Source organism: Cokeromyces recurvatus (genome assembly GCF_025118155.1).
Source record: "Cokeromyces recurvatus strain NRRL 2243 chromosome Unknown BX663scaffold_8, whole genome shotgun sequence".
Taxonomy (NCBI): Eukaryota; Fungi; Mucoromycota; class Mucoromycetes; order Mucorales; family Mucoraceae; genus Cokeromyces; species Cokeromyces recurvatus.
In genome coordinates this window covers 209,454-228,611 of record NW_026251394.1, presented here as the reverse complement: position 1 = coordinate 228,611, position 19,158 = coordinate 209,454, and the positions used below count along the sequence as shown (strand labels likewise).

General features: G+C 31.2%; 9 protein-coding genes across 9 annotated transcripts; 3 read left to right on the top strand and 6 right to left on the bottom strand.

Annotated features, from left to right (window-relative positions):
• Positions 1 to 184: 184 nt before the first annotated feature.
• Positions 185 to 2,267, bottom strand: BX663DRAFT_504358 (Ribophorin I). Its single transcript, XM_051526911.1, has 7 exons — positions 1,789 to 2,267; positions 1,518 to 1,721; positions 1,203 to 1,448; positions 769 to 1,140; positions 570 to 708; positions 348 to 473; positions 185 to 290 (listed from the first exon to the last, which is right to left on the bottom strand). Exons 1-7 carry the CDS (start codon positions 2,085 to 2,087, stop codon positions 267 to 269), a joined length of 1,410 nt encoding a protein of 469 aa, XP_051384211.1. The 5' UTR covers positions 2,088 to 2,267; the 3' UTR covers positions 185 to 266.
• Positions 2,268 to 2,569: 302 nt separating this feature from the next.
• BX663DRAFT_504357 (uncharacterized protein) lies at positions 2,570 to 4,699 on the bottom strand. The gene has a single exon (XM_051526910.1). It carries the CDS (start codon positions 4,498 to 4,500, stop codon positions 2,857 to 2,859), a length of 1,644 nt encoding a protein of 547 aa, XP_051384210.1. The 5' UTR covers positions 4,501 to 4,699; the 3' UTR covers positions 2,570 to 2,856.
• Positions 4,700 to 6,445: 1,746 nt separating this feature from the next.
• BX663DRAFT_504355 (40S ribosomal protein S29) lies at positions 6,446 to 7,187 on the top strand. The gene is made up of 3 exons (XM_051526909.1): positions 6,446 to 6,554; positions 6,883 to 6,982; positions 7,052 to 7,187. Exons 1-3 carry the CDS (start codon positions 6,493 to 6,495, stop codon positions 7,058 to 7,060), a joined length of 171 nt encoding a protein of 56 aa, XP_051384209.1. The 5' UTR covers positions 6,446 to 6,492; the 3' UTR covers positions 7,061 to 7,187.
• A 1,120-nt stretch (positions 7,188 to 8,307) lies between these two features.
• On the bottom strand, positions 8,308 to 9,569 carry BX663DRAFT_550616 (2-dehydropantoate 2-reductase; the record flags this gene model as incomplete). The annotated part of the gene is made up of 5 exons (XM_051531226.1): positions 8,308 to 8,467; positions 8,541 to 8,750; positions 8,829 to 9,246; positions 9,319 to 9,474; positions 9,536 to 9,569. The coding sequence occupies 5 exons, from the start codon at positions 9,567 to 9,569 to the stop codon at positions 8,308 to 8,310; spliced, it is 978 nt and encodes a 325-aa protein (XP_051384208.1).
• A 523-nt stretch (positions 9,570 to 10,092) lies between these two features.
• On the bottom strand, positions 10,093 to 11,133 carry BX663DRAFT_432031 (regulator of chromosome condensation 1/beta-lactamase-inhibitor protein II; the record flags this gene model as incomplete). The annotated part of the gene is made up of 1 exon (XM_051522900.1): positions 10,093 to 11,133. One exon carries the CDS (start codon positions 11,131 to 11,133, stop codon positions 10,093 to 10,095), a length of 1,041 nt encoding a protein of 346 aa, XP_051384207.1.
• Positions 11,134 to 11,396: 263 nt separating this feature from the next.
• On the bottom strand, positions 11,397 to 12,010 carry BX663DRAFT_504351 (uncharacterized protein). Its single transcript, XM_051526908.1, has one exon. It carries the CDS (start codon positions 11,952 to 11,954, stop codon positions 11,493 to 11,495), a length of 462 nt encoding a protein of 153 aa, XP_051384206.1. The 5' UTR covers positions 11,955 to 12,010; the 3' UTR covers positions 11,397 to 11,492.
• A 195-nt stretch (positions 12,011 to 12,205) lies between these two features.
• Positions 12,206 to 13,071, bottom strand: BX663DRAFT_504349 (uncharacterized protein). Its single transcript, XM_051526907.1, has one exon. It carries the CDS (start codon positions 12,821 to 12,823, stop codon positions 12,296 to 12,298), a length of 528 nt encoding a protein of 175 aa, XP_051384205.1. The 5' UTR covers positions 12,824 to 13,071; the 3' UTR covers positions 12,206 to 12,295.
• A 169-nt stretch (positions 13,072 to 13,240) lies between these two features.
• On the top strand, positions 13,241 to 14,326 carry BX663DRAFT_451847 (50S ribosomal protein L22; the record flags this gene model as incomplete). The annotated part of the gene is made up of 3 exons (XM_051523768.1): positions 13,241 to 13,704; positions 13,756 to 14,024; positions 14,099 to 14,326. Coding segments are annotated over exons 1-3 (537 nt in total), but the record flags the coding sequence as incomplete, so codon positions are not given.
• A 2,771-nt stretch (positions 14,327 to 17,097) lies between these two features.
• BX663DRAFT_504333 (uncharacterized protein) lies at positions 17,098 to 19,017 on the top strand. Its single transcript, XM_051526906.1, has 5 exons — positions 17,098 to 17,208; positions 17,248 to 17,718; positions 17,891 to 17,954; positions 18,048 to 18,302; positions 18,593 to 19,017. Exons 1-5 carry the CDS (start codon positions 17,116 to 17,118, stop codon positions 18,832 to 18,834), a joined length of 1,125 nt encoding a protein of 374 aa, XP_051384203.1. The 5' UTR covers positions 17,098 to 17,115; the 3' UTR covers positions 18,835 to 19,017.
• Positions 19,018 to 19,158: the final 141 nt, after the last annotated feature.

Here is a 19,158-nt window from a genome sequence, read left to right as displayed (position 1 = left end):
AAACTAATAGTTAGTTTTTTTATATCGTCTAGCAGCATGTGCATTACATAATTATTCTATTTGCACAAATAATATTTAATGTATTGATATCAATATATAAATACATATGTGTATATATTTTTTTGCCTTGTTACTTATACACATATTAATCATAGTGCTTTCTTTTTTTACAATAGAATGTAATGTCAAATAGAAAATTTTAAGGGTTCTTTTTCTTTTTTATTATATTTTTGTTGATATACATGTGTTACACAACATTATGTAATCTATTCTTTCTTAAGTGCGGATTTCTATGGTAATATTATGGAATGAATATACAGCAAACATAAACATCTAAAATAACTTACCTCTTCTTTACCGATAGTAAATGACATTTTACCAATTATGATACTAATAACAAATAATAAGAAAATAGCAAAAGAAGTAACTAAAGGTTTTTGTAAAAGACGAGAAGTAGTATATTCATATTCAATCTAACAAACAATAAGGTAAGTAAACAGGAATAAGTATACACACACACACACACACACACACACTCCCGCTTTTTTTTTATTTATTTATTTATTTACCAGTATAGGTAACTCGTGGTCCTTAATAACATTATTCTTTTCCAATACCACCATTGTTCGTCCTGTAGAATCAAAATAAGTAAAATAAAAAGTAGTTGATTCTGAATCAACATCAAAGGGAGTTGTGACTTTGATATGACTATGGAATAACAGATTAATATGAATAATAATAATATATTACATTAAAATAGAATTTTACCTTGATCCTTCGGGTAAAATAACACGAACAGTAGCTTTATCAATCACCATATTTTTAACATTCTCAACAAAATTAACTTTCAACATATATTTGCCTTTATCAGAATGCACATAGGATGCAAGATCTGCATTATATCCATGATACCATGTGTAATTCCAACCACCAAAAAGTGGATAACGAGGTTGAATTTCCAAAAGAGCCTTGTCATTTTGTACTCTAAAGTGCGAAGTAGAGACATTACCAACTTCATCACGAAAGTAAACATCACGAGCACTCACAGGTAAATCAAATGAAAGTCCTTTCAAGACATTGGTTTGGTCATGAATATGACTTGACATTTGATATTGAATACGACTAAAGCTTTGTTCAAGTCTGTAGAAAAGAAAAGAAAAAGGTTAAATCTTGTCATTCTTACGAATGCTGTCATAACTTACTGTGCACCATCATTACGTAAAGCATAATGCTCTTCAACAGCTAGATTTTGACTCCAATGTGATACTTCAATATCACGTTTAAGTGAGGTTACTGTTAATAAGGGCTTTGTGTTTTCAAAATGACAAGTTGCTAAATCAAACGACATTGGACTTATATTTGTATATGGACCATATACAATCTTGTTATTATTGACTGTTGTTTTGCCTTGACCACCTGTATGACTGATTATATTCTTCGAAGGAGTTCTAATAGATGTGTATTTGTATAAAACATCAATAAAAGATACATATTAACTATAACATGTATCGACTTACTGGAGAGTTGTTTTAGTTTCCTTAGTAGTATAAGGAGAAATAAGATAAGTATTGAAAGCAAACGATGTATGTTGACGTGCTACTTGAGGTAACTTGGCAGGCATAGGTTTAATGAGGTGTGTATATGCAATCTTGATACCAATGAGTACATCTTGTTGAGGTTGAACAGGCTTATCTAAATGAATTTTGTAAACATTCAAATCACTATAATAATAATAATAAAAGAAAGGTTAAACCAAGCTGTAATATTATTATTTGTAATAAGATTTACCTTTGTTCATCCAATTTATAAAAATCAAGTTTCAAAGGTGTTTTTTCTTTTTTTAAAAATGCCGAGATGGTTGCAGACTTTTGAGCAACAAAAGAAGGTAAATAGAAATAATAATCTTGAGCTACCTTATTATCAACATTTCTAGCTCGAATACCAACTTCTTCACGAGCAATGGCATTATTAATGTCAATGACACGTAAAACCTTGGCGTTTTCAAATTGATGAGGGAAAGCAAAAATGATGCTGTTGAAGCAACATAACGCGAATAATAGTTGTAGAATGAAATGAAGAGACTTCATGGTTAACAACGACGATATCCCTGTTAACAAATCTAAATAGAAGTTGAAGAGTATAGGAGGTTATTAAAGATTGAAATTATATTTAAAAAGGTACAACAGTCACTTCAAGTGACACAATACATAATACATAATAATAAAATCAATTTACAGTGTTTCGCCTTTAAAAATACAAGAGTTAGGAGGTAAAAAAAAAAAAAAAAAAAAAAAAAAAAAAAAAAAAAAAAAAAAAAATCTTGAAGTCCAGTAATACTTATGAATAATCAGTAAAATGTTCTTATCATTAATACAAATGTTATAAAATAATAATAAAAAAGTATACTTTTTGATATTTAGTGAATTAGTAAGATTTTATTTAATTTGCCAAAGTGCCATTTGCAGCAATTGACGGTTTGTGTCTAGTTTGTCTATCCAAATGGCAAGAAAACACTTAAAAAACAGTGTCGTATGTATTTTTGCAGAAAAAGAAAGGTAATAGCTAAAAAAAAAAACATAAAATAGACGAAATTCTTTTTATGCAATATATGGGTATTGAACAATATATTTTTTATTAAAATGTTTACACAAATTAAGCATCTTCTTGCTCCATTACTTCTCTTGTCCTTTTATTTGTTGGTGTAAAAAATGGGGTTATGGGTGACCTTTGGGCTGGTGATCTTGGCGGGCTATAGATTGATCTAAAGGGCGCACTAATATCTGACACGATATATTTTCTTTTTTCTTTATATGCTGCCAACCTGGTTTGGTTGCTTAACTTGACTACACTATCTCGTCAAAAGCAAAGATATTGGAGAGTATTTCTAAAGTCATTGAGCTCCATAAGGTCTTTAGGTATATAAAGATCCTCAACAAAATAAGATACCATAATGTCTTTAAATTGGAAGGCCTGTACCAAGTAACCCTCTCTTCCTTTCCAATCCATATATAAAATACTGCTCGATTGCTTGTTGATGTTGTTGATATTGTTTAATATGCTGATGTTTGTTCTGATATTTTTCGACTGTTGCTTCTTAGAGATATTATCGTTTGCACCTTGTACTTTAAATTCTATAGAGCACAACTCAATAACTATATCATCGTACTTCGTTTTTGTTATTAAGTCAACCTTCCGTCCATTATCCTCGTTTTCATTTAATATTTGTATACGTTGAGTATCCTTTGAAACTTTTTCACCATCATACACGGTAACATCTTCATCTTCCAGGAGTATGTCTAAGATGTTTGCAAATTTGCGTTGATACGTCATTTCAGCGTAATTATTGTGTTTGTCATCCTCTATTTCCCAGCTTTTAAAGTTATGCACAACTTCTTCAACTACCCGTAGCAACTTATAATTTTCTGATTTTTTGTTTTTTTCCTTGAATTTTTTTTCGTCCAAATAGCTCAATAAACTCCAATCGTCCTTATCAAACTGAAATTGTAATAACTCATCAAAGATTTCATCGATAACAGACAGATTCAAAGAGGGCTGAAGAGACTTCATTTGATTACACGCTTGTAGAATTTCATTGAAGATTGATGCTGGGATAAATTGGGTATATAAAGCTACGTGATCAGGATCTAATAAGTTAACTGTCTGAGAAAGACATAGCTTTAACAGTTCACTTTCGTTTACATCCAAATTTTTTTGACAAACTAAGTTTGCAGCTTTATCCAATAGGATGAATGGCAGAGTTGGATAATTAGAAAGTGGGATATTTATACGTGAAAAGATGTTGTTTTTCAGCAATCTTTGTTGTACACGTGTTGTCAAAATACTTGTGTAAAAATTAAATGCTTTATCAGGATCCAAACTAATAATGCTTTGTTCTCCTTTTTCACTGTCATCGTCATCATCTCTGTCATCTTTTTCTTCTTCTTCCTCTTCTTCTTCTTCTTCTTCCTCTTCTTTTCCCTCTTCCTCTTCTTTTCCCTCTTCCTCTTCTTTTCCCTCTTCCTCTTCTTTTCCCTCTTCCTCTTCTTTTCCCTCTTCCTCTTCCTCTTTTTCATCCTCTTCTTCTCCCTCTTCTTCTCCCTCTCCTTCTTCACCATCAGGTTCATTGTTGTTGCCCTGGCGTACGAAATTGCTTAGATTTGACTGAGCACTGTGAGCATAGTTTCCCAAAGTAATAATTGAGCTGACAGTGTATTGGTGATCTGCGTTCTTAAGTACTGAGTAAATCTGAAATATTTCTTTAAAAATCATACTGACAGTTTTGGGGGCTTTTATAAGTTTTACTGTTGATCTTTTACTAGATGTTACGCGATTGTATATATTAATCCAGTGTCGCATCAGAGTTATAGCGTTAGAAGCCAGCATCTTCGCTGATTGACTAATTATTTCATCTTTCTTTTTTTTACAGAACTGATTAAAGGTCGGTTTTTTAGCATATTTCAAGTACAAAACGACGATTTCTTCTTCTTCTGAATAATCCATCTGGAAGATAATAGTTTAAAAACGCACTCTCCACAAAATCAATACACCGACATTCAAAAAAAAACCCCGATCGATGACGACACCAAATGGACAAAGAGTTCTTAGATATCATCTTTTTTTATTTATTTTTTTTTTCTCTAATGAATGACTCAGCAGTATTGTAGGAATCGCTTGATTAGACCATCGGCTATCAAGGGTAGTAGACCATCGGCTACGTCCTTAGCGAAATTATAGTTGACTGTGAGATGAGTTTCTCCTGTCTTAAGATTATAAAAGTAGCGTAAATACTGATGAGCAGTGTTTGGGATTCATGAAAGGTTCGTTTGTTTTTAATTATGTTTGCCTATACATTATTAACTTAACTTAACTTTATACTGAGCAATTTTGGCTTTGTTTCTTAAAACTGATCACCTGATAGCTACGTAGGAATCGCTTGATTAGACCATCGGCTATCAAGGGTAGTAGACCATCGGCTACGTCCTTAGTGAAATTATAGTTGACTACGAGATGGGTTTCTCATGTCTTAAGATTATAAAAGTAGCGTAGTAGCTATCAGAGATGCATTTGCAAAAACCTGGTGTTATCTTTTGAACTGAAAAAAAAAATACTGCTAGATCTATCGCCTAGTTAACTTTTCCTAAAAGAAAGAACTACATGGTCGCCATTTTCTTCAATTTCGATATCGCAAAACATTATTTTTTAATCACCCTTTCCAAGATTGACTTTAATTGCCCTTTGTTAATTATTGTTATTTAAAATAGACACGTAATAAAACAAAATCAAATCACTCATTTGAGTCATGAAAAACCTTGGGTATTTTATCTTGAATTGTACGACACTGTTTTTGAACTGTTTTCTTACCATTTGGATAGACAAACTAGACACAAACCGTCAATTGCTGTAAATGGCACTTTGGCAAATTAAATAAAATCTTACTAACTCACTAAATATCAAAAAGTCTATTTTTTTTTTTTTTTTTTTTTTTTTTTTTTTTTTTTTTTTTTTTTTTTTGTTCATAGCTTTAATGACTTATTCCCCTAGCAAGCGTGACATAATACGGTTTAGTGTGATAGATTCATAATATACTTTCTATCTTATAGATGAAAGAAAATTATATTGTATTGACTTTATTGTCATTTTTGATATTATACTAGCTTTAACAATGACAATAGAGCGTGATATTAATAATATTCAGAGTGATCTAGTATTGATACGTGGACATCAATAAGTGTTTATTTACTTTCTTTTAACTAGTAGTAAAACTACGCATCGTTATTAGTTGCACAATCATATTGATATATATACAGAAATAATAATTATCAAGGCAAGCTTTATTCAAATATCTTTGATGTAAGATTCAGTTTACATTCTTAGACACTTTCCTAGTTATAATTGTATATAACCTATATTAAGTATCAATCTATGAAGACCCTTAATAATAAAATAAAGAGGTATATCCAGATAGATGAACAAATGTATGTTTGTATGTTCTTTGATTGGATTTCATAAAAAAAAAAAGACCTTCTTTACGAGTAATATCACTATTATGTAATCATTCTACTACACAAATAAGATATTCATATATGATGAAAACATATTTTGTTTTCAATTAATATTAGGAATAGAAGGCTTTGTGAAAAAATTACTTTACGTAGACCAATGTTTCTTATTAGTAGGACCTCATTGCATTAACATACATGTATATATTTATTCTCTGTAACAATAATTGTAGACTATTTCCATTAATATGATAGCCAATGATAATAATAATAAAATGACTCGTTAACAAGGAGGAGGAGGATTGCAGCACATAGTCAACAACTTTCGAGTACTACAGTCTTATTTAGCCAATCAAGTATAGTATATTCAGGTCTTGATCAGCGGAAATTCAAAACTAAAGTAAAGAAAAAAAAAATTTATTATAGGGATTTGAGTCCACAAGTTATAAAATCCTTCTCTTTTTCTGCTATTCTGCAAACAGTATAATACAGTATGACTCATAGCAACGTTTGGAACTCTCACCCCAAGTCCTACGGTAAAGGTTCTCGCCAATGGTAAGTAAACTATTAAATTTGGGTTGAATTGTGTATTTTTTTTTTTTTATAATTGGAGAGAAAATGTCATTTCATAAGCCACCGAAAAAAAACCCCCCTTCAATATAGTCAATTCAAATACATGTTCATGTGCACACTTTTCTTGTTTGTTTGTTTGTTTTTTAGAACAAAAAAAAAAAAGGAAAGACAATACTATAAACTATATTGTGTGCTTGGAAATGCTTTTGCCGGGATTTCTTATTTTATTTTTTTTTAATTTGGCTTATGGAATGATGAAAGGAAAAAAAAAATTTTTTTAATTGAGCAATACTAAAATTATAAATAATAGTCGTGTTTGTGCCCACCGTGCTGGTTTGATCCGCAAGTACAACTTGAACATCTGTCGTCAATGTTTCCGTGAATACGCCAATGACATTGGTTTCCACAAGGTAAATATAGGAATAAATTTGAAATATTTTATTTATCTCTGGCACTCACAAATATTATTTATTTTTTAGTATCGTTAAATTTTGCTTTTGGGAAAATAAATTAGCAGTTTCCGTTCAATAAACAATTTATGTCCCTTTCTTTTCATATTTTTTATTTAACAATGAATAAAAAAGAAAAAAAAAGAAAAGAAATTGGCCCAATGAATACGCACAATTGGTTGAAATACTTGAGATTCTTGTTATATAATTACATCCTTTCACATTTGTATAATAATAGGAGTATTATTAGTATCTTTTCTTTGTTTATTGTAATGGCATTTGATATTCTATTTTCGATTATTCTCAATATCAAGTAGTCCTATCTAACGCTGCTTCCATTTTAAAAAAAAAAAAAAAAAAATTCTTATAAATGATATAATTCAAGTTGGCCTCCTTTTATATATGAAATTATGGTATTCCCTTTGAGCTTTAATGAAAAGCACTACATGATATTGAAACAGAAACTAGAAATTAAGATGAAGAATTTTCCTTCCTTTTTGAGGATATCCAAGTACTATTTATATACTCATAAACACCATTTATCTATATTAGAAACAAGGTAATCATGAATACATTTATTTGAATCAAGAATATCCATTCTTCCTGATATAACATTATTTAAGGAGGTAGAAGGGAGAGGCCCTTTCTCTCTGCCTCTTTCAATGAATGATTATCTGATCTTAAGGATTTAATAGTCTCACATGATGAATAAGGGTTATAATAGCACAAATATTGTTAAAAGGAATTATGGATCACTTACGTCCTTATCTGCTGTTAGTCCCTGCATTAGATAATCAAGTGGCCCACAAAAAAAGAAGGATACTAGTTTTCTGAATTTACTTTAGTTTGTAGGATAATGTTGTTAGAGGACTTTAGGGTAAGTACACAAGATGCTCAATGAATAAGGATATCCTATTTACAACTACTATTGAAAGAATGAACGCAAACGACATTGTGTCATCATTAATAAACTCTCTGCTACTTGTGTCGATCATGGATGTCTATATTCCTCTTTTCCTTTCCCCAATTCTAGCTAGAAACTAAAAGAAAAAAAAATCCCCCGCCCCTCAAAATTGAATATTGACAAGAAGAAAAAAACAATCTAGAGTTAAGCAGAGCCCATGTTTACAAGACAATACTGAAGTTAAAGGATATTTATGTAGTAGCCATAAAGTAATTGCAAATACGACAAATAGCAGCATCATAGAATAATTTAATAATATAACATGTATATAAATATATCTATTGTTCATGTTGTATCTATCATATAAATGCTATAAATCCAGCTATACTGAATTACACATAATAAGTGCATTCGTTGCACTGCAAAGAGAATGCATAAGTTCCAAATTTGGAACCTGTAAGCCTTTTGCCTTTGCTCTTTTGAGTGGTACACCAAGAATAACCTCAATCTCCATAGGACTCGAACGTTCCTTGTCTAATTGCCTATAATAAAAAAAAATTAAATAAATAAATAATACAAACATCTTTTCTTTTTCTTGTTCCTTTTTTGACTTACATGGATGGCTTATAATTCTTTGCAGTTGTTTCAGTTCTAGTAATCATATTATGTATTTGTTCTTCGGGATTAAATCCATATCCGTATGCATTTGCTGATTCAATGACTTCCTTCATGACTAGTTTGACAACACGCATGGCCTCCTTGTTGGCTAAAAGCTGAGTTGTATTCATACCTGTTAAAGCACATACAGGCGAGAAAGCCGCATTCCTTTTTTTTTTCAATTTCAATTTTAATTTAGTACCCATATTATAAAAAAGAGAAAAAATGTTACTGTATAAAAATTACCAGAATAATTTTTGCCAACGTACACGTTCAACATCATCCACTAGCTGAACATCAACGTCTCCCTCTTTTAAAATCTCGATAAAATCAGCACGTTCCACATCAGAATTCGTTTTAGCTTGCAAATAAGGACCTATAATTAAAGATTCGTTACCAACCATGAGAATTTTCCCAGGTCTTGTCTGTGAGGTGCCTATGTAGGCTACAATAGAAATCAAAGGATTATTAGGGAATTGACGAACAATAGGCTCCTCCACGCCGAGACCGTTTTGTATGAGAACAATCGTTGTTTTTTCTGAGGTAACAGCAGGTGCAATAATATCTGCTACATCATAACATTCCGGTAATGCCTTTAATGTAACAAGAATGTAATCATAATATGGAATTTCAGGAGTAATCGCTTCAGACACAGTTTGAACAACTTTTTTTTACAAAACACACACACACACAGTTAATACTAATAATATTAAAAGGAGATGTTTATTATTATTACCATTATCGGGTCGAAATATTTCTTTTCCAAACTTGGCAGAATCAATCTCAAAACCTTCTTTTTTGACAGTTTCATAATTAGAACGACAGACGGTGGTGAGATGACAAGATTTTGAAAGTCTCCAAGAGTAAATCGCACCAACAGCACCAGTTCCAACTAAAAATAAATAAATAAATAAATAAATAAAATAAATAGGATTATGTATACATCACTTTACCTGTTAATATTTTAGGTTTATTAATAGTTGACATTGGTATGTTATAAGCTTGTAATATTATAGTAAACTTCCTTGAATATATTGAGTATGGCTGTTTTAACTTACTAAATTCGTCCCGGCCAATGCTACAGAAGAGAGAGAAAAAAATAAAATAACTTTTTGAGTATGTGGGGGAGATAGTGCATTATTTATACGGAGATTGATTGTAGCCGAATCTATAAACAATGCTGGTGGTGGTAGTGATTATGATTAAGGTTCACAATGTGTCATAATAATTATTGAAAAAAAAAATTACACCCAATAATATATGTCTTTCAAACAAATTGGACGATCATTAGAGAACATGTATTTATTAGGATATATGAGACAAGGTTAACCAGTTATCAAAGTGCATGTGAGAGAGAGAGTACATATTCTTGAGCTTTGACCATTTATATGAATAAAATTAGAGTATACTACTAGGTAGTAATTTACTGATATGCCCACATTTTATTCTTTTTTGTAAAATAGATATTACAACACGATAATTTTTTTTTATTTTTTTTTTCTTATTTTTGTTATATTATTACGCCTAGCCAGGTTGTAGCACAGCCAGCGCCTAATATATTGACTCTTCCATTAAAACCTCCTAAACTAATAGGTTCACTCACAAAATCCATATCAGAAGTACAATTTCCATGTTCATTCCAACCCCAAGCGATGACTTCATTATTATTATCACGAATGGCTACTGTATGTTCTGATCCACATACAAACTGGCGAATACCACGAATAGGTTGTGTACAGGTAGTCAATTGACCATGGTCATTTCTTCCAAATAAGGTCAAATTACCACTTTCATCCAAAATAGCACTATGATGCCATCCTGCATCAATCCAACTCGCCTTTACACTAAGAGTAGAGATATCCTCAGCTGTATCGTCAGTACCTAACTGACCATACTTATTAGATCCAAAACTATACACTCTACCATCTTTCCCTCTCAATAATGTATGCAAATGTCCACATGCAGCTTGAACGATAGGCTGTGGCATGGTGATTCTCTGAATGGCTCGGATGTCCTTTTTATCTCTTGCTCCAGGTCCTAACTGTCCATGTCGTCCCCAACCCCATCCATAAACTGTACCTTCTGCATCAAGTGCAATACAATGACGCCATCCACATGCTATAGACACAATCTGCTGGTTGTCGAAAACTGCATGCCTTATCTCTGTCCATTTATCTGTCGATGATAAGGATCCTAGTTCGTTCCAACGACTTGTGCCAATACCATATAATTTGCCTGTCTCGGTCAATACAATCGTAAATGCCCATCCACAAGCTACGTCCCTGCATTTTATATCAGGTAATTGTCTTTTATATGTGTTGACGAATTCTTCGTTATCATCATGGCTTTCTTCACCATGTCGTGATGAGCCGGTCATGTAGAGATGTCCTTGCTTAGTAATAATGGCGGAATGATTACCACCACCAGAGATCTTTACAATTGGATCATCAGTTGGTAAACCTATGCAAGCTGTAGGTCTATTTGTATCTTCCATGTGACCAATACCTAATTGGCCACCTCCATTTGATCCAAATGCAAACAGTTGAGTCATAGAAAAAAAAAAAAAAAAAAAAAAAAAAGTAAATATTTTTTTATTTTTTTTTTATTTTGTGACGAATAATTAATTGATTATGCGTTTCTTTAATGCAGTAATAAATTATTTTTTTATTTATAGGTAATATTTGTTGTATATCATAATGTGTATATATATGTGTGTGTATATGTAAGTAAGTAAGTAAGTAAGTATGTCTGTATGTATTGTATGTCTGTATGTCTGTCTGTGCGTGTATGTATTGTATTATATTATGTGTGTATGTATTACAAAAGGAAAGAAAAAATAAAGTAAAATAAAGTAAAGGGAATATATAAATAAAATGTAAAAAGAAAAAAAAAATAATAATAATAAAAATTTTATGACCTCTTTCTACCCATTCCAATAGGTAATTGACCATGTCTATTTACATGAACGGGTTGTTGAGGCTGCCAATAACTAAGGTAATTATTATATGTGTTTGATGACATCATAGTGTGTGATGCAGAATGATCCAAACTGATAGTCCATGGTAAAGGGTCAGCCCATAAAGAATAATCATTATTTAGGTTTATCAAATCGTTTTCTGTTGGTTTTTGCTGCCAGTCACCTGTCCAGCTGCGGACAAATGCCAGAAATCGAAGTTTCTCTTCCTCAGTTACGGCATTATTGGAAGAAGAAGAAGAACAGGAGGAGGAAGAAGAGGAAGAGGAAGTAGTTGAGTCAGAGTCGGTATTATCGGGTAAATTTGAATACGTGGATTTGCGTTTTCTATTATCAATAGCTGGTACTAATTGTTTTAATCGTTCGATTTCCAGTTCATAATTAACACAGGATTTCATTCCCGCAAAGGGATCCCGTTTTTCAAAATTTCGTTGTTGTTGTTGTTGTTGTTGTTGCCTTTTCTTTGTTACTGTCCATCTGCTGCTGCTGCTGCTGTTGTTGTTGTTGTTTGATGACCATCGAGAATTGTTAGTTGCTGTAATTGTCGAAACCATAAAACAGAAACAGAATAAAAAAAAAAAAAAAAAAAAAATTATTTAGGCCAGGGCCTATTTGAGAGAAAGTGAAAAAAAAAAAAAAAAAAGGATGATGATGAACAAATTATAAAAAAAATTTTACTGAGTTTATTAAAAACAAATGAGCTCTTTTAAAGTGGTGGCTTTTTGTTCTCGAACTTTTCTTAAATTCGTCTTCTTCTTTTCGGATCTATTGTTGCAGTAGAAGAAGGTGGATGGTTATTATCAGTAGCCCTAGTCTTTGAAACAGTAGTTGTATCAAACACTATATTGCTATTATTATTATGATGATGTCGTCTCTTTTTATTATTTCTATTGAAAATTGTTTGGTATCTATCTTTAAACTTTTTCCGTATATCTTCTAAAGTCTCATATTCAGGTGCATAATTAACTCTTAATAAGTTGGTATAAAAGGGCCTATCATCCATTTTATGCTTGGCTATTCTTGCTGATTTTATATTAGTATATTGGATCAAATAAACATCTGTATATTCTGTACTTGAGGAATGTTCATCTAGTAACCGATGTTCTTCAATAGCTCCAAATTGTTGGCAATAATCAAGTAATTGTTGAGTAACACCTAAACTGGGAACATTTTCAATAATCAGATAACGAGACTCCTGTGATATTGTATATACACATACTGCTCTTTGTCTTTTAGGATTTCTGTATTCTAACCGATTTGCTGCCATAAAAAAAATAATAATAATACTATTATTAAGGTTTATTCTATAGATAAAATTAAGAAATAAAGAAGAAGAGAAAAAAAAATACAAAAGCGAGAGAAAATTGCCAAAATAACTATGTTATGTGTGAAAGACAATTCGAACATGAGATCATATATTCATGTTCACTATCTACAAGCTTTTTATTATTATTATTATTATTCATGTTTATATTTAATTTTTATTAACAAACGTGTTCCGGACATTATAAATAATACCACGTGATATTTCGACAAAAATCCGGTATGATGAATTGTTGAAATTAGGAAAAAAAAGTAAGAAAATTGGATATCACCATTCCTCTCAGCCAGTCCTGTTGTGGGGTGTGTATGCGTGGAAGAAGAAGTAAGGCAAAAAAAGTGACCGAATTTGGATGGAATCCTTCTCTTTGCTGTGCGTATTAAAACGTAAGATATTCATACTATTTAAATGGATTGAGAGAAAGAGAGTGGATGGATGTAGGGGAGGGTTATCTATTATTATATGGATATGGATGATCAATTAATTCTCCAGATAACAACAGAATGTCAATTTTATTGTATATATATATATATATAAAAAGGATTGATTTAAAATTCGACACATTGTTAAATCAGATCATTAAAGCATCAATCTAATTAATGATCAAATGAAAGGAAGATTAAGATGGTTGAAAAAAAAAAAGACATTTAGATAATAATGGGAGAATGAAAAGGAGAGGAAGGGGGAAATGAAAAGATGCATAGACACGTTTGGGCGGGGTATTGGATGAATTCAGTTTATAGATACTTACGTTTATTTTGTTTTAATTAGACACTATTAGATAAATATGGTCAGATACGCTGCTACCCCAGCTAACCCTGCTAAGGGTAAGTAATAAATTAGAACATGATAATGTCGTTTACTTACATTTAATTTAGCTGCCAAGTCTAGAGGCTCTTATCTTCGTGTTCATTTCAAGAATACTCATGAAGTTGCTGCTGCTATCAAGGGTTTGAAGTTAAGCAAGGCTTATGCTTACCTTAACAATGTTACTGAACACAAGCAAGCCATCCCCTTCCGTAGATTCAACGGTGGTGTTGGTCGTACTGCTCAAGTTAAGGAATTCGGTACTACCCAAGGTCGCTGGCCTGTTAAGTCTGTCAAGTTTGTTACTGACTTATTGAAGAATGCTGAAAGTAATGCCGAGGTAAAAAGCGATATATATTTGTATAAAAGGAAAAGGAGGAGAAAAGCTAATTTATTAAGTTGGGAATATTATAGGCTAAGGGTTTGAATGTTGAAGAACTTTACATTTCTAGCATTGTTGTTAACCAAGCTCCTAAGCACCGTCGTCGTACTTATCGTGCTCACGGTAGAATCAACCCTTTCATGTCTTCTCCTTGCCACATTGAAATTATTCTTACTGAAAAGGAAGAAGCTGTTTCTCGTGCCGCTGACAAGAAGGTTGTTAAGCTTAATGCTCGTCAATTGGCCCGTAATGCTCGTCTTGCCCGTGCTTAAAATCAAATAATAAAAGTAAAAAAATAATAATAATAATAGTAATAGTAATAGTAATAATAATAATTTATTTTTGCATAAACATCAGAAAAGTTACACAAATAAAACATCACATGTGTAGTCAATTATCGTTTGAGAAAATATCATGTGATCATATGCTGTCACTTGGTGATAGTTAATCAGTGTCATTACTGTATTTCCAGGTGAAACTAAGATTAATTAGAAAGAGAAAACAAATCAAAAAAAAAAAAAAAAAAAAAAAAAAAAAACCGTTTTAGAGCAGTAAATGATATAAGGAGCAGAAGCAAATTTAGATAAAATAAAATTAGACCTGTAAAAAAAAAACCTAAATTTTTCATTATGAAAATGAGCCATATTCGAGATTGTGATTTAGGAGGATAGTAGTGGCGTCCACTGATTACTTGCTGTGAAATTCTAAAAGAAGCATTTATATCACGTTGCTATATTATTATTCCACAACCTTGACTAGGTATAACTGTGATAGCTAAAGTGAGAAGCATGCTGTTGCATAAATGGCACGTCTAAATTAAAAAAAAAAAAAAAAGTGTGGGGGATGGGAGATTAGCTGTAAGTTATGAGACTAAAGCATTATCTTTTAAAGTGCAAAATGTATCCACAAAATACTAGTAATGAATCATCACACTTTTGTCTGCATTTCAATTAATTTCCAAAGAACTCCCAGTTCGGAGACCTCTAAATTTGACTGAATCTTTTCCAAACATCTCCATTATCAGAAAGATACGATTTGTAACTTTTCTTTATAATTCTTAAATTTCTTTGAATTTAGTTACTCTTCTTATAATAGACATCAGACTAATATACCACTCTTTGTTATATTTTGTACACCTTTATCTTGTACTCATATACGCTTTTAACCTACTATCATTTGTCTGACTATTTGAGTACCTTGATATTATAAATGTAAACGATATTTAGCTGCTGAATGATGCGTATTAGATATCAATATTTTCTGAATATGCATGTAAGTAATATATTGAAAATATATCAAAACATGAACAATTATAGCTGGTTGGGAGGGTATTCACAAGTATAGTTTTCATATCTTTAGTCTGCATTCTCTCTCTCTCTCTTTCTCTCTCTTTAAGCCTATATAAATGTGATATTCTAAAGTAGAGCAGCTCCTATCTTTATGCGGGCCCGACTCTAGAAAGAAAAAATGTATTCACGGCTGTGTATGGCAATGGTGAGACGCCATATCAGATTAGAAAATCAATCGATTTAAAGAATACTACATTCTTACAGGATCTAGATGTCATGAAAGAGAATAGATCAGTAAAATAAAATAAAATAAAAAATATCAAGATAATATGAAAATTCCAGTTATAGCATTTGGGAATGGAATGTTGAATGAAGATATCATCAACCTTCAAAGGCTTCCTAACAAGATTCACTAATATCTTGTAGAAAATAGTTATTTAATAGACAAAGACATAGTGATCTGATTGTAGCTATTATAGACGAATATAGAATTTCTAAAAGAATCAATTATTGCTACTCTGTTAACATTGATTTAGCAAATGTGCTTTTATATCTGTAAAAGGCCTTTCATTCGGTATGCTTAGAAAAAAATTTTTCACATGCAATAACTAGCTTCTTAGTTTGTCAAAGCTGCTGTGGGATACTGTATCAACGTGATTATAATGCCGCAAAAATTACTCATCAAATATTTAATGAAATACTAACCAGTCAAGATCACCTCTATGCATTCTCTCGTTAGAAACAATAATAATTGCCATCTAGAACAATTTTTTTTGACCGGTAAACATGTTTAATTTTATTTTATTTAAATCTATTTTTGATTGTTGTTATTTTTTCGATCTAATTTATTTATTTATTTTTTTTTAAACTAATCTCAGTTTCACCCAAAAAAAAAAATAATGTAGTATACATTAATCCCAAGATGTGTCTGCTTGGTTTTACTGTTGACCAATTATTTGTATCAGCCTTCATTAATTGAATTATTTGCCACATGTTAAGATACCTCTTCCTCCTTTCAACCCTGGCAAAAGAGAAACTAATTGATTAATTGACCAACTGAACTTGATAGTATAATATTTCTTTCTATTTCTCATCTCTCTTCCTTGTTCTTTTCTTTGTTTTAGCTTTTTTTTTTTTTTTTTTTTTTACCTCTTATCTCTGAATAGGGGTCTTCTTAAAAAAAACTTTTTTTTTTATATATCTTGAACTGGGCTGAGTAATCCAATATATCTACTCACTTACCATCTTATTTTTTTTTAATTTTTCTTAATAAATAAGATATTTAATTGTAGTATAAATTAATTTCATACTCCGAGTCACATTGTCCTGAAGAAATAAGTCATGTTTTTGCTGCTGCATACAGTATAGATTTTATGCAATGATTCTTCTAAACTTTATTTGAAAGAAATTAGGGTAAGGATAAAGGTAAAGACAGACGGTTTATCTTCAAATACTAATCTATCGCATAAAAGGGATCTGCATATTTAAAAAAGCGTACCAATATTTTTTGTTCAACCAACAGTGAAATAAGTTTTAGAACACATTTTTTTTTTAATAATTAAACTTGTTGTTTATATGAACGACTAAAATGTGTTACTGTATAACAAACATTAATTTCCCATTTTTATAAATATATCAAGATGACACTAACATAAAAGGAATAAATAAATTTCCCCCCTTTTTTTTCTCACTTCTTTTCTTTCTTTTCTCCTTTATTTTTTTTTTCAAAAGAAAATACATACATTTATTCTTTATACATAATGTCTACATCTGAAAATTCTACATCCATTGCAGCAGAACCTACTGTTCAAGAACAAGTTAATACTGAAACTACTGCTGCTGAAGCTCCTAAAACAAATGAAGAGCATGCTACTACTGTCGAAGCCCCCAAGGTAAACGAAGAACAAGATACTACAGTTGAAGCCCCCAAGGCAAACGAAGAACAAGATACTACAGTTGAAGCCCCCAAGGCAAACGAAGAACAAGCTGCTACTGTTGAAGCTCCCAAGACAACTGAAGAGCAAGATACGACTGTTGAAGCTCCCAAGACAAATGAAGAGCAAGCTACTACTGCCACCACTACCACCATTACTCCTCCTCTTCCTCCTCCTCCTCCTTTTGAAGCTACTGAAGAAGCTATTAAATCTGTAGGAGAACCTACTCCTTCTAAATCAAATGCAACAAGCAAGCGTCTTTCTGCATTTTTGGGCAAAGCTAAAAACTTTGTTGACAAGAAAGTAGTCGCTGAAAGGAAATCTACTGTTAAGGAGTCTGAAGTTGTCGTTGAACCTTCTGCTGAACCTCTTGAAGAATTTAAAAATGAAAAGCGTAAATCTATCCTGGGTAATATTTTCCGCAGCAAGGTAAAAAAAAAAAAAAAAAAAAAAAAAAAAAAAAAAAAAAAAAATGTCGGATCAAAAACTTTCTTTTTTTTTGGGGGAGAAAGGAATAAAAGAGCATATTGTTACACGTTTTTACTATTTTAAATTGATTGGTTACACTCAACTAACTTTTTTTTTACTTTATTATTTTTAGAGCCCAGTTCCAGCTGCCAGTAGTAAAGAAACTGAAAAGTCGGAAGAATTGACATCGTCTAAAGGTAAAAAAAAAAAAAAATCATCCAACTTTATTTTATATATACATATAAAGAAAGCAGGGGTAGTAACTTGCTCATATTCATTACCTTTTATAGAAGAAAGTAAATCAGAAGAACTTACTGATAAAGGAAAGATTCAGGAAACAGTTGCCGCTAATACATCAGCTACCGAAGAACCTAATGAGGCTTCTACTCATAAGGATCATAACATGATGGATACATTTAAGAAAGGTCCTCTTGGTAAACTCTTTAATAAGAAGAAAGAGACTGAACATCATAAAGAAGATACTGCTCCTACTACTGAACATGTTGAGCCTTCTACTGCTGTTTCCAAAGAAGAGCAATCTACTAGTAAGTATATTCTATTTAAATTTATTATATACATATATATGTATATACATATGGTAGAATAATAGAAAGAGAGAGAGAGAAAGAAAGATAAAGTATAAATTTAGTAAGATAGAGAGCCATTTTTTTTTCTTTATCTATTTATCAATTTACTGAGGATGTCACATGTAGACATGTGTAACTGATTTTTTTTTTCTTTATGTACATAATACTATACAACTTTTTTTCTCTATTATTCTACCATTATGTTTATATGCAATAATTATATTAACTGCATATTTATTTATTTAAAGCTATTGAACCTACTACTGCTGTTACGAATCACACAGAGTCTGAAGAAGTAAAACGCCCTGGATCACCTATAGGTCGTCGTATTACTCAAATGTTCCGAGGATTTTCTCATAAAAAGAAGAAGGAAGATGAAACAGTAGCTGCAGCTGCTGCAGCTGAGGAGACTGTAGCCTCACAACATGAAGAAGAACCTGCTACTGCTGCTGCTGTTACTACTACGCCAGTTGTTCAAGCAACTGCTTAACAAGATTATAATAAATATATATTCCGATATACATAGCCTAATTATTAACTCTACGCCATTTTATATCAGATAATATATATTAGTTACATTTATATACTATTTATTATTCTATTTATAAATTAATTTTAATATACTTATTTCACTTAATAATAAAAAAAAATGGAATTATTATTACTATTTTAATGGTAATTATCATATAGAATGAATAGACTTTGTATACAAAAATATCAAAACCAATACGACAAAATATAGAAAAAAAAAAAAAAGGGGAAGATCTTCTAACACTTGTAAATGTAGAGATACACTTTTTTTTTTTATATAGAG

Bases quoted from the DNA above. Each gene is read 5' to 3' on its own strand.
- BX663DRAFT_504349 (XM_051526907.1), bottom strand. From the start codon at position 12,823: ATGGCAGCAAATCGGTTAGAATACAGAAATCCTAAAAGACAAAGAGCA.
- BX663DRAFT_504355 (XM_051526909.1), top strand. From the start codon at position 6,493: ATGACTCATAGCAACGTTTGGAACTCTCACCCCAAGTCCTACGGTAAA. The intron at 6,555-6,882 runs GTAAGTAAACTA...TATAAATAATAG, and splicing joins GGTAAAGGTTCTCGCCAATG to TCGTGTTTGTGCCCACCGTG.
- BX663DRAFT_504357 (XM_051526910.1), bottom strand. From the start codon at position 4,500: ATGGATTATTCAGAAGAAGAAGAAATCGTCGTTTTGTACTTGAAATAT.
- BX663DRAFT_504358 (XM_051526911.1), bottom strand. From the start codon at position 2,087: ATGAAGTCTCTTCATTTCATTCTACAACTATTATTCGCGTTATGTTGC. The intron at 1,449-1,517 runs GTAAGTCGATAC...CACATCTATTAG, and splicing joins GAAACTAAAACAACTCTCCA to AACTCCTTCGAAGAATATAA. The intron at 1,141-1,202 runs GTAAGTTATGAC...TCTTTTCTACAG, and splicing joins TTACGTAATGATGGTGCACA to ACTTGAACAAAGCTTTAGTC.
- BX663DRAFT_504333 (XM_051526906.1), top strand. From the start codon at position 17,116: ATGTCTACATCTGAAAATTCTACATCCATTGCAGCAGAACCTACTGTT. The intron at 17,719-17,890 runs GTAAAAAAAAAA...TATTATTTTTAG, and splicing joins GTAATATTTTCCGCAGCAAG to AGCCCAGTTCCAGCTGCCAG. The intron at 18,303-18,592 runs GTAAGTATATTC...ATTTATTTAAAG, and splicing joins CAAAGAAGAGCAATCTACTA to CTATTGAACCTACTACTGCT.
- BX663DRAFT_504351 (XM_051526908.1), bottom strand. From the start codon at position 11,954: ATGAAATCCTGTGTTAATTATGAACTGGAAATCGAACGATTAAAACAA.